Genomic DNA, 12,129 nt, shown 5'->3' with positions numbered 1-12,129 from the left:
GTCTCAAAAAGTAGATTAACACAGGCTTGTCTAGGTACTCCAACAGGATCTTGGTAAGGGTAAAAGGTAAAAAATCAACTAGATTATACATTTACATCAGAAATTTGTTATACCTGGCACATTACAGTTTATCCTGATACTTAAAAATCCTATTTTTGCTTATGCATAGAGGTGGACAGATGACATATCTAAGTCCTTTCCGACTTTTTTTTATTTTTTAAACATGGATATTTTCTATCATCCTAAACATACCTTTGTGCAGAGAGGTTATTTCTGGCAGGCTTACATTTGGCAGCATGAATGTTAATTTACTAAAACTTCGAAGAATGAACTATTCTTTTGATATCCTAGATCCCAGTTATTCTACTGACACTTACACATAATTTCATCTAACATTTTCTATGTGGCTCCTTAAAAACTGTAAAAACTATTTTTGTGCTTCAGTCCTTGCAGAGATTCTCAGTGTGGAATCCAGAGTTACACTCAACCTTTTCATTTCCACTTCACCTGACATTAATATAAATATCTTTTTAATATGGCTCAGAACTAAGGATGAATTGTTTGGCTCTTGATGCAACCGAGGCAAAGCACAATTTATCTCCAAGGGCAAAGTAAAGTTCCAGGGTAAGTTACTGATTTGCTTCAGCACCTTTGCTATGACAGTTTATTACTACCTAATTTCTGTGGATCTGTTAATCAGCATGACAAAATTTCCCTTGGTTTTGCTTTTTTTCCTTTTTAGTTCTTGTTTTTATAGGCAGAAAATCCAAATCAGTCACATTGTTTGCTCCTGTTTGCAAAGCCTGCAGTGCCAATTGAGTGATAACAATGAGAGCTGAAATAGCTGCCTGTGGGACAGTGACTTTGAAATTTCACAACAGTGCTGTTTCAAATGTCAGACTTCTTAAATGTTAGTAAAGATTTCAAACTTCTCCAATCCCATAATTTTGGAATTTGATATTCTTTGCATTAAAACTGATGTAGTATGACAAAAGTTTCCTGAGGCTTACAGTTTCTAGCACTGGTCTAGATTGAAAATAAACAGTAAATTCCTAATCTCTCCTTACTAAGACAATTTTTATTTTTTTAGGATTACAGAAAGACTGGTTGTGTGAGTAACATGAATTCTATTTCCATTGCTGCAATAGCATTATTTTTTAATTTATGAAAAAACCCCAGTATTAGTCCTGTCTAGCAGCATATGATCTATCTTTATCTCTTCCATAAATCAGAAAATTTATTGCAATCAAAACAATTTCAGTGCTGGAAATTTTTAATCCTTTAAAATAACAAATTTTTTTATTAGTTATTGATTTATTTAGAATATATTTCATTGTTTTTAATGGTACAGTTTTTCTGTGTAGTGTTTACATGCATATTTTCCTAATATGGTTATTTAATTGATCTTTTGAGGTATTACAATAAGGATTTAGTAGTTGTGAATTCTTGAAAATCATTTTCAGTTGTCAAACAAATCAGAGGCCAAATGCTTAAACAGGAGAAGGATGAAGCAATCCCACATTTCCGAGAATGTGTATATTGAAAAAAATGCTGAAATTTAAAAGAAAATGTATCATTCTAACAGTCTCAACCCACCAAAAAATTATTGCAATGTATTGTCTAATCTTGAATGAAATATAATGTCCATAAGAAGGAAATGTCAAATAGTAAGAGAAGGACAGACAAATGTTAAAATGATGGAAAAAAACTTCTGATGGAAATGACTGCCATGCAAATTTTGTGTTGCCCTAAAGCAGAATGAACTTGTGATAAGAGTGTCAACTTTCAGTGGTACCACCCAAACTGCAACAGATCCTGACAAACTTGCTAGAGATTAGAACTGTCCATAGACTGATTTATTCAAGATAACAAGGACAATTCGGGCAGGACCTGCCAAGTTTCAAAGCTGAGCAATCTGCTCAAGCCCTGCCCAGAGTGACAGAGCTGTAATTAAGGAGTGTTTTCCTTGGATTCCAAAAGGCAGGATTCAAGCTCAGCCAAAGGTTTTGGACTTCTCCTCAGTCTACCAAGAACACATCCTACTTTGGCATGAGACCTGAAAAACAGTCAGTTCTGCTTTTCTCCAACATGGCCACATTTTCTGTCTACAAACCTTTCCCTTTTCAAGGCAAAGGTGGCTCATTCTGGATGTATAATGGATTTGTTACTGAGAACAATGGGCTACAATTCCTCTGCAGGTTCACATGTGTTATTGGAACATGAAAATACATGCTCTCTATGCTTCTTCCTGAAGGAACTTTATTTTATTTTATGGATCCCAACAGGTATAACAAACGGTTCTGGATAAAATTACTGGTTTGACCATAACAGTGTTTAATTCCCAGAAGTTAAAGAACATCTGACCAGCCTGAGCAACTGAGGCAGCTGCTCACAGAACCACATTGCTGCTGACATCAGGTGCCACTGAAAAAACAGAGAAGCTCCCTTTGCAATTAATGGGCTAAAGAAACTGAACTATCAATTATGTAAGACCACATTATTAACATTTCAAACCACCTGAGGCTCTGCACCTCTTTATTTTCACCACAGATGGACCACACACTATCCTGTACAGGTAATTGCTGATGACAGCATTGTGTGGAAAATGACCCCTCATTACCAGTTGTGGGAGCCAAGACCTTGTAACTCATTGCAGGCAATAATTAAAATCCTTGTTGGGATGATTCTATTAGAATAATTTGATGTTAGAGGACACCCCCACTTCAAGAGAAAACAAGATAAAAAGCTCCCAGAAGTCTACAAGAATTAAGACAAGAAAATCCACAGCACTTCATATTTCTAATAGTTAAATATTAAAAGGAGCTATTATCAAGCTCAAGAAAAGCAAAAACTTGGCATGCCAATTTAAGATCTGGAATACTTAATAATTTGTTTCAAATTTTCTGTAAGATTAATGAATATCCAAACTGAAGTAGTTAACTAGTTTGTTTTTCTGGGATGATACGAGATTCACAGATTTCAGAAGAGACTCAGAAGCAATTAAAAACATTATTTTTGCATAACTAGGTTAAAAAGAGCATTCTAATCCTGAAAGTCTTGAATGTATATTTAAAAATATTTTTTTACAATTATATGAGGGCAACCAGTATTGTTTGGAATTGAGTTTTGGCAAGAACTTTAAATCATGAAAGTACTTGAATAACAAGCAGCATGTGGTTTAACTCTCTCTTCCGGGATCAGCCTGAGAAGGATTTCTCTTTTCTTTCAATTAATAGCTGATTATTCATTGCCTCTGTCTCTATGGCAGCTACCCACAGCAGCCTCTTGCCTGGGATGGAAATCCCTAAAATCCTGGGAACTTGAAATGAAAGTAGGAGGAAATAAAGGTGTAGACGTTGTATCCCCTCCTTTTTAAATGTAGATCTCAGATGACTCTGTGTCAGGAGACTCACAATGGTCCACTAACTCCATATTTAGAGAGATAACTGGGATTTTATTCCACAAATAGTTTGCCTATGAGTAAATCACTTATGTGAAGTGCCAAGCTTCAGGATTGTGGCAGCTCTGTTTCCAAATGAGCATCACAATATAATTGTGATATATATACTGTAGGAAAGAAAGCACGCTCAAAACCAGCTGGCTCTTTTCTGAAATCTATTCTTTCTTATTGAGTTCATTGATGTAACCTGAAAATAACTGAAAGCAAGTGTTGGATTTTAGCTTCTTTGAAAAACTAAACAAAAGAAATTAAGTAGAAATTCTCTCCCCAAAGGGTTTTAAGCTGGCATTGGGTAATTGGGAACTATTACATATGAATGGTGCCTCTTATTCTTCTCTACTTAATAAGATAGTGATTTTGTTGATGAGCAAATCCAGAATTAATCCAAATGTCTTAAAGTAATTTTCATGTTGGATTAAAAAAGTTACAATTTTTTTTGCTATTCAAATGCAGTTCCTTATCAGAAAATAATTTTGATTTGAAAATCAAGAGATTTTTTTCCTGACATATTGAAGTGGCTGGATTTAATTACAAGGTAGGGTAATTTTACAGATAAGTTTAAAAATACGTTATAAACTCACAGTGAATCTGAGTCACAGAAGCATTTTCATAGCAAACTATGTATATTTTGAATTTATTTCCATTTGTTATTCTATTCTTCCCAGTAATTTGAGTGTATTTTCCAGGATTTTGCCTGCAGATTGCAAGAATCGGTACCAAATTGCACTACAAACTCACATCCTGTACACAAATCCTTCAATAAGAAGAATATCTTCAGAGAAACTCATTGAAGTGAGTATTTTCTTTGGTTTTAGTTTGCTTAGTTTAATAAGAGGCCAATGTGAAGCAAGCCCTTAAAAGAACTTTGGTGATTCATGTATGCTATCTGCTTGGGTTGCTTTTTTTATTATCCTCATACACTTATTTTTTTCTCCCAATTTAGGTTTCTAAAATAATTAAGTATGTGCATTTGGCAATACATATGTAGAAGTATATTTTTAGTGTAGAATTTGGAAGTATATGTTTTCTTACTTTTAGTTTTACAAAAAGAAATAGCAGAAGTAGAGATTGTTCCCTCCTCAGTTTCTTAGAATCTTTGTATTTTCACTTTTTGAAATAATTTTCTTTTTTGGTCAAAAGACTATTCAAATATAAAATTAAATTTCTTAATTAATGTTATAGATTCTTTGGTGCTAAGATTTTCATTTTCAAACAGTTGAATATCACAATATAGTTGATGCACTCCCATGTTATCAAATAAATGCTCAAGGTACAGCTTATAATGTTGAAAAATAGAAAAATAAATTGACCTTGATGAAGTGTGTCTTCTTTTGTCTGTTCCCAGGAAAGTTTATTTCAGGTATTTCTACTGCTGAAATGATTAGAGTTAACAGCTTTTTCCCTCCATTTTATTTTACAGGGTCTCTTCATCTTCCTGATATATGGGGTGTACAACACAGAGGTAAGTCTGCTTGGAGTATCTCAAGGCTGACAGAGTGAATGAGAGAAATGACAGGTTTCTTATCTTGATAACTGAGGGACAAAGTTGGCTTTCCATACGAGTGTCCTACTGCCCTTCATGCTTGGACTGGCTTATATGCATCCCAGCTTACCATTAAACACAGACACCCTGAATAAAGGGACAGACTCATTTCTCATAGGCACTGACTAATATTTTACTGCTACTTTAAGTTTTTTGAATTCCTGGTCTGTCTTTTAACACTTAGCTTAACCTGACAGTCCTAAATTGTTGTAATCTGATTTACATTTTGAAATTAACTGTTAGTCTGCATACTATAGAATACTTAAATTGTAAAAGGAACTAGTTTTATACTTACTCAACAGATTTTTGAAGTACAGTAATGGCATAAAATTCCACTTTTTTGCATCAATCAGATATGTTTAAGATTTTAAGATCTGACCAGAGCCTTTGTACCAGTCAGGGTTATGAAAAGTACTTGCTATTTATAGGCTCATCTCTCATAAAAGAAAGTATCTTGGATAGATAAAGCCAAAGAATTGCAAGGAATCTATCCCACCTTGTTCCATTACATCAGTAACAAAAATTAGTGTTAATATGTTTAATTCCAAGTTTTTAAACTAAGGTACCTCTGACGTTCGCATTTCAAAACCTAACAGAAACACATAAAACTTTTGAAGTAAATACTCAGAAATTAAGCAGAATTCTATTTATATTTTATTATCCTCCAAGGAGGGCACGGATTATTAGAAGAATAGTGGAAAACGTCTCCTGATAAACCGAAATAAGGCGCTATTTCGAAATAACAATTTAATCTCATTTCTAGTATGAGGATGAATTATCTCCGTACACGCAGCCCAGCCAGTGAGCATCACTAGTTCGGGTTTTGCTGCGGGCCAAAGGCTGCCGGCCGTGCCCGGGCGCGGCGCCGCGGGTGAGCTCAGCGGTGCCGGTGCCCCGGGAGCGCGGAGCCGGCGAGCGGCGTGCGCCAGCGTGCCCGAGGCGCATCCCGGGACCGGAGCGCCTTGGTGATCCCCGCGGCGCTGCCTGCATCTCGGCTTTGGGACCAAACAGCATCACCCCCGAGCCTTTGTCAACACCTCAATTTCAGCCCTTCCTGCGCCTGCCGCTCCTTCCCGCGGGCCACGAGCGCTGCTGGCCCGCGGCCGCGCCCGGAGCTCTGCACAGCCCGGCACCGGCCGTGCCGCGCGTTCCGGAGCAGCACCTGCGCTCCGCTCCCGGGCGAGAGGCGGCGGCCGGTCCCGTTATCCGGGCTGTGCCGGCGGCGCAAGCCGCGCCCGGCTCTGCCCGCCGGGACCCCGCGGCTCCCGGGTCGCGTCCCGGCGGTGCCGCCCGGCCCGGCCCGGCCCGTTCCGGCCCCGCGGCGGGCAGCGCCCACCCCGCGCCCCCCGCGCCGCGCCTGCGCGCCCGCCGCCCGTGCGGCCGAGGCTCCCAGCGTGCCGCGCGGCGCGCATGTGCGGCGGGGCGGGCGCTGCTAATTCCATTGTGGAGCGGACGCGGCGATATTTGTAACTGGCGGCGGCGGCGGGAGCCGTAAGTGCAGCCGGGCCGGGGCCGCCGCGGGCGCGGGCGGGAGGCGGCGATGCGCCCGGGCGGCGGCTGCCGGGCCGCCGAGGGAGCCGCCCGCTGAGCCGGCGCGGTCCGGCCGGCGGGCAGGCGGGCGGGCGGCGGGTCCCGCAGCCCCTCTGGGCCGCGCCTCCTCTCCGGCCCGCCTTCCCGGGGGATGAAACTCGGCAGCGGCTTCCTCGGCGGCGGCAAGAGGGCGGCGGCCATGGAGCCAGCGTTCCCCCCCGGCATGGTGATGTTCAACCACCGCCTGCCCCCGGTCACCAGCTTCGCCCGGGCGGCCGCGCCCCCCGCGGCGGCCCAGCACCCCCCGCAGTGCGTGTTACCTCCGGCCGCCGCCGCCGCTTCCTCCACGGCGGCGGGCGAGCCCCCGGCGCCTCCGCCCCCGCAGGACGTGACTTTCAAGAAGGAGCCGGCGGGGGCTTTTCCCTCCGCGCCCTCCTCGCAGAGGAGCCCCTGGGGCTTTCTGCAGTCCCTGGTGAGCATCAAGCAAGAGAAGCCCAGCGAGCAGGAGGAGGAGCAGCAGCCGCAGCACCATCACCACTACGGGGGGCTTTTCGGGGGAGCGGCGGAGGAGAGACCCCCCGGCCTGGGCAGCGGCGAAGGAACCGGCCAGGGCGTGATCCAGGACCTCAGCCTTCTTCACCACCTGCACCAGCATCCCCACCGAGACCTGCTGCTGACTGGCAGAGGCGAGGGCGCTCCAGGGAGCGCGGGTGAGCCAAAGCACGACGCCCAGGTCAAGAAGGCAAAGAGGCCAAAGCCAGAAACTCAGGGAATCAAAGCCAAGCGGAAGCCGAGCGCTTCATCCAAACCCCCCCTGGTGGGAGATGGGGAAGGTGCCGTCGCGTCCCCCAGCCAGAAACCTCACGTCTGCGAGCACTGCAGTGCTGCCTTCAGGAGCTCCTATCACTTGCGCAGGCACGTGCTCATCCACACCGGGGAGAGGCCTTTCCAGTGCAGCCAGTGCAGCATGGGCTTCATCCAGAAGTACCTGCTGCAGAGACATGAGAAGATCCACAGTAGGGAGAAGCCTTTTGGGTGTGACCAGTGTAGTATGAAGTTCATCCAGAAGTACCACATGGAAAGACACAAGAGGACGCATAGTGGAGAAAAGCCATACAAATGTGACACTTGTCAGCAGTATTTTTCAAGGACTGATAGACTGTTAAAGCACAGAAGAACATGTGGTGAAGCCATAGGTAAAGCAGGGGCTGGAATGGAGCCCGGATCATCAAATACCATGGGTAGCTTGGCTGCATTGTCTCAGGGAAATACAAGTTCCTCAAGGAGAAAAAGTAAAACAAAAAATACATCCACTGAAAACAAAGGAAACAAGTGTAGCAGCAAACTAGCTGAATCTCAAGTTACAAATAATGTGACCATGCCGAGTTATGCAGTTGATATTCCTATTGTGTCTTCCAGTGGTGGTCTAGTTGGCACGGGCGTAGAAGAACTTCAGAAAAAGGTGCCAAAATTGATCTTGAAAAAAACGAGCAGAAAACAAACAGACAAAAATTACCTTAATTTTGTATCACCACTGCCAGATATTTTGGGGCAAAAACCACTGTCTGGGAAACAGAGTGGCTCTCTGGGCCTAGTAGCCAATACCGGTGTAGAAACTATTGGCCTTCTCCAAAGTGCAGGTGGTAAACCGGGTCAAATAAGTAGCAATTATGATGATGCCATGCAGTTTTCAAAGAAAAGAAGATACTTACAAACTGCAAGCAGTAACAGTGCCTTTTCACTTAATGTCGGACACATGACTTCCCAGCAGTCCGTCATCCAGTCTCCGGGTGTTAGCGTTATGGATAACGAAGCTCCTTTGTCTCTCATCGATTCAGCATCTTTAAACAATGAAATAAAGTCTTGCCACGACAAGTCTGGTATTCCTGACGAAGTCTTACAGAGCCTTTTGGACCAGTACTCTCACAAATCGGAAGGCCAGAAAGAAGATCCTTTCAGTATAACTGAACAGCGTGTGGACTTGCACACCTCAGGAGAACATTCAGACATGGTTCAGGAAGAAAACTTGAGCCCTAACTCTCAAACAGTTTCAAATGATAAGGCAAGCATGTTGCAAGAATACTCAAAATACCTCCAACAAGCCTTTGAAAGAACAACCAACAGCACTGGTTTTGCTTTTGGACCCAGTTTCCAGTTTGTTAGCTTGTCTTCAACTCTCCATAACCACACTCTGTTTCCAGACAAACAGATATACACTACATCTCCACTTGAGTGTGGCTTCAGCCAATCTGTTACCTCAGTATTGCCAACTGCGTTGCCAAAGCCTCCGTTTGGGATGTTGCTTGGCTCTCAGCCAGGCTTTTATTTGTCTGCTTTGGAGGCTTCGCATCAACAGTTGACTCCTTCTCAAGAGCTGGATGATCTCATCGATCCGCAGAAAAACTTAGAGACTTCATCGAACTACCAGTCAACATCTCAGAAACTGACTGGCCAGAAGGAACAGAAAAACTTAGAATCCTCAACGAGCTTTCAGATCCCATCTCAGGAGTTAACCAGCCAGATAGATCCTCAGAAGGACATAGAGCCTAGAGCAACCTACCAGATCGAGAACTTTGCACAAGCGTTTGGTTCTCAGTTCAAGTCGGGCAGCAGGGTGCCAATGACTTTTATCACTAACTCTAATGGAGAAGTGGACCATAGAGTAAGGACTTCAGTGTCAGATTTCTCAGGGTATACAAATATGATGTCTGATGTAAATGAGCCATGTAGTACACGAGTGAAAACCCCAACCAGCCAGAGTTACAGGTAAGGTCCTGACTGTGACCAGGCTGTGGGGTCTTCTTAATGTAATTTTACTTTAACAACACTGCCATTGGAATGTTTCTACACGGTCCTATTAAGAATAATGTAACATGCCCTTTCAATGCAACTTTTCATATTTAGTTTATTTTGTTAGTGTGATTTTTTTAGCTCTGTTTATTATGGTTTTTAATCAAAAATCAATAGTTTTAAAATAGCGTTTTTGTTCAAGTGACAATGTTTAGCAATCAAATTTACATTATGTAGATTGTCAGGGACTAGCCCAAGATTTTAAAATGCAAAAAATTAACTTTGTTCCTAGGACTAAAGTTTATTCTAATTGCTTTACTCTCAGGAAAGTGTAATGAAACATGGGAATTCTATGCACCGCTAGTGTATTGGAACTTCCAATTTACAGATGATGACAAATATATCTCAGCTTTTTGAGGAAGGGATCTTTGACATTTCAAATTGCTGTCTCTTACGTCAGCTGATCTGAAAGAATTTTGCTACCTAAATCTTGTTGTTTTTAAAGTACTCCTGTTCTTCCAGGTGATGCTCATTCCAGGCAGGTGGAGCAAATATTCTCGGGTCTGCACGATGAGCCCAGCACGGTAGCTTTAATCTGAACAGTAATGTCCCCAGAAGTTCTGTGTAAGACTGTAATTCCGTAAAGAGATTCTGTTGACACAAACCGTGAGAACAAAATGTGTGCAGCTGGTTCATGTCATTAGAACCCCCACTTGAAACTACAGTCCTAATCCAGATAGGGCTTTGGGATACATTATTTTTTACACACGGTTCAAAAAAGTCTTATCTCCTGCTCTTCCCCTTTTCACATTCTTTTAGTGTAAAGGGTTCCCTTTATTTTATTGTGTTCCTGGTTCCTCTGGACTTGATCTTGGTTATCTACCTGCCCCCCCCCACCCCCCCCTTTTCCCATCCCCTTTTATTTCCCTTTCCCCCTACTCACTCTCTCACCCCAACGTAATAGCTAGCATTTAAAAAGATTTACATTCCAGAAAGTGCATATCATATGATGTGCTTTCTGATGTCTTATGACATCAGATGATGAACAATGAACACCCACCTGTTTTAGAACTATGTCAAGGTTTCCATGTACAATAAGAAATAATCTACTCCCAATTGTACATAGTGAGGCCCCTGTCCTGCATCAGGATCAGCTACCACAGACCCCGGTGCCCAGCAGTGTCCCAGTGGTGTCACTGGAGCTCTTTACGGAGAGAGGGGCTTGCAGCAGTTCATCATGGCAGGCTTTTAGGGCCTAAGGCTGCAATTCCATCAAAGGATTCTGGTGATGACATCAACTACAAAAGTAGAACTTGAGTGGCTTGTTAATATCAACAGAACTTTTCTTTGGAATTATTGCCTTACTTTATGTATATTTTGTGGTACATTATTTATTATATGTGAATCCTGATTAATGCCTGTGGAGCCATGGAAACCTGCTAGAAATACTGGTGGCCATTCAAAGCTGCTGAAACGCAGTGGCACTGCTCTGAACCACTTTTTGCAAATGAATTTTTTGATTAGTTTTTTAATGTAATTTTGGTGATGTTTATGATGATGGTTTTTTATGTACTCTTGGTGATGTTTCAGTCTTATGTACTTTTCTGTTGTCAGGAAGGTACCAGTGGTTGTTTGCAGTCTTATTGTGTAATCAGCCTATTACAGGCTTCCATGTATAATAAAGTTATTAACATTGTGCAAGTGTAAAACACTTCTGTTATCAAAGTGGTGTATTATTAAAGAAATTGTTACAAAAATCCTGGGTAATTTCTCCTGTTGTCCCTCACCACTATGAATAGAAACCTGAGCCCATTCGTGATCTCTTTTACTAGTAAACCTTTTTTTCCCCCCCCCCCCCACTAATCTAGAGTTTGTTCTCATAGAATCTGTGTAACTCCATTAACTTTTTATTTATACTTGATTCTGTATTTCATGCCATTTCAGTTTAATAATCAAACAGCTCTTCTCTAAACACAGAACCCAGCCTGTTATCAGGGATGGAAAAGTCCGTAACCACTGTGTTGGCTTTTTTAGTACCTTTTCTTTTGTTTTACAGAGGTTATAATTTACATTCTTTATATTGTGTGTAGTAGAAGTTACATATGTATTGTTCTGGCTGTTTGCTTTAACTTAATAAAACCCATTATTCACAAAATCATAAAGGTATTACTTCTATTATCCAGTCACGCTTTTGAGAACTTAATAAGGGAACATTAGGAGATTAAATTTTGAGAAGGAATAATGTAACTTACTAGAAAGTTTTAATTTTCCTTTTGAGTCAAATAATCAAAATGTGCTATTTTACAAACTAGGGGTCTAACTCATACATTTAGCTTAGCAAAACTTGATAAATTTCCCAAAGTTAAAATGCTTATTCAGCCTCATCTTTTCAAATACATGATTTATATAAATTTCATATTGCAACTGCAAAGACTTTTCATAATTGCTGGAAGTTCAGAATGAAAAATACATACTTAGTAACTTAATTCAAGGTAAAGATTGTAGAAAATCCTCTTAACTGCTTTTTTGGGGTCTTACTTGGTTGTAATTTCTCCATCACCCTCTTGTTAATTCCTGTGTTATAAGAAAAGTCCTGTAAAAGTAGTACTATAGCAAAATACTTCAAAAGCATTTTAGGTAATTTGAAGATAGGTTGTGGATTTACTTAGTCTGTATTTTTCTTCAACTTTGCCCGTGAATTTGAATCAAAGCAGTGACATGGATGAGAAAAATCCTTGGCATGTTGAAAAACAAGCACAAAAATCTTACAAAAAGTAAATATAGAATATGCTCAATGTCTAATATT

General features: G+C 41.6%; 1 protein-coding gene across 1 annotated transcript; it reads left to right on the top strand.

Moving 5' to 3' along the window:
• The first annotated feature begins 6,051 nt into the window (after window positions 1-6,051).
• Window positions 6,052-11,032, top strand: ZNF281 (zinc finger protein 281). Its single transcript, XM_079313429.1, has one exon. It carries the CDS (start codon window positions 6,685-6,687, stop codon window positions 9,301-9,303), a length of 2,619 nt encoding a protein of 872 aa, XP_079169555.1. The 5' UTR covers window positions 6,052-6,684; the 3' UTR covers window positions 9,304-11,032.
• Window positions 11,033-12,129: the final 1,097 nt, after the last annotated feature.

The sequence above is a fragment of the Erithacus rubecula genome, assembly GCF_903797595.1.
Source record: "Erithacus rubecula genome assembly, chromosome: 10".
NCBI classification, from domain to species: domain Eukaryota; kingdom Metazoa; phylum Chordata; class Aves; order Passeriformes; family Muscicapidae; genus Erithacus; species Erithacus rubecula.
Note: the sequence above shows the minus strand (reverse complement) of the source record. Positions and strands in the feature narration are given on the sequence as shown.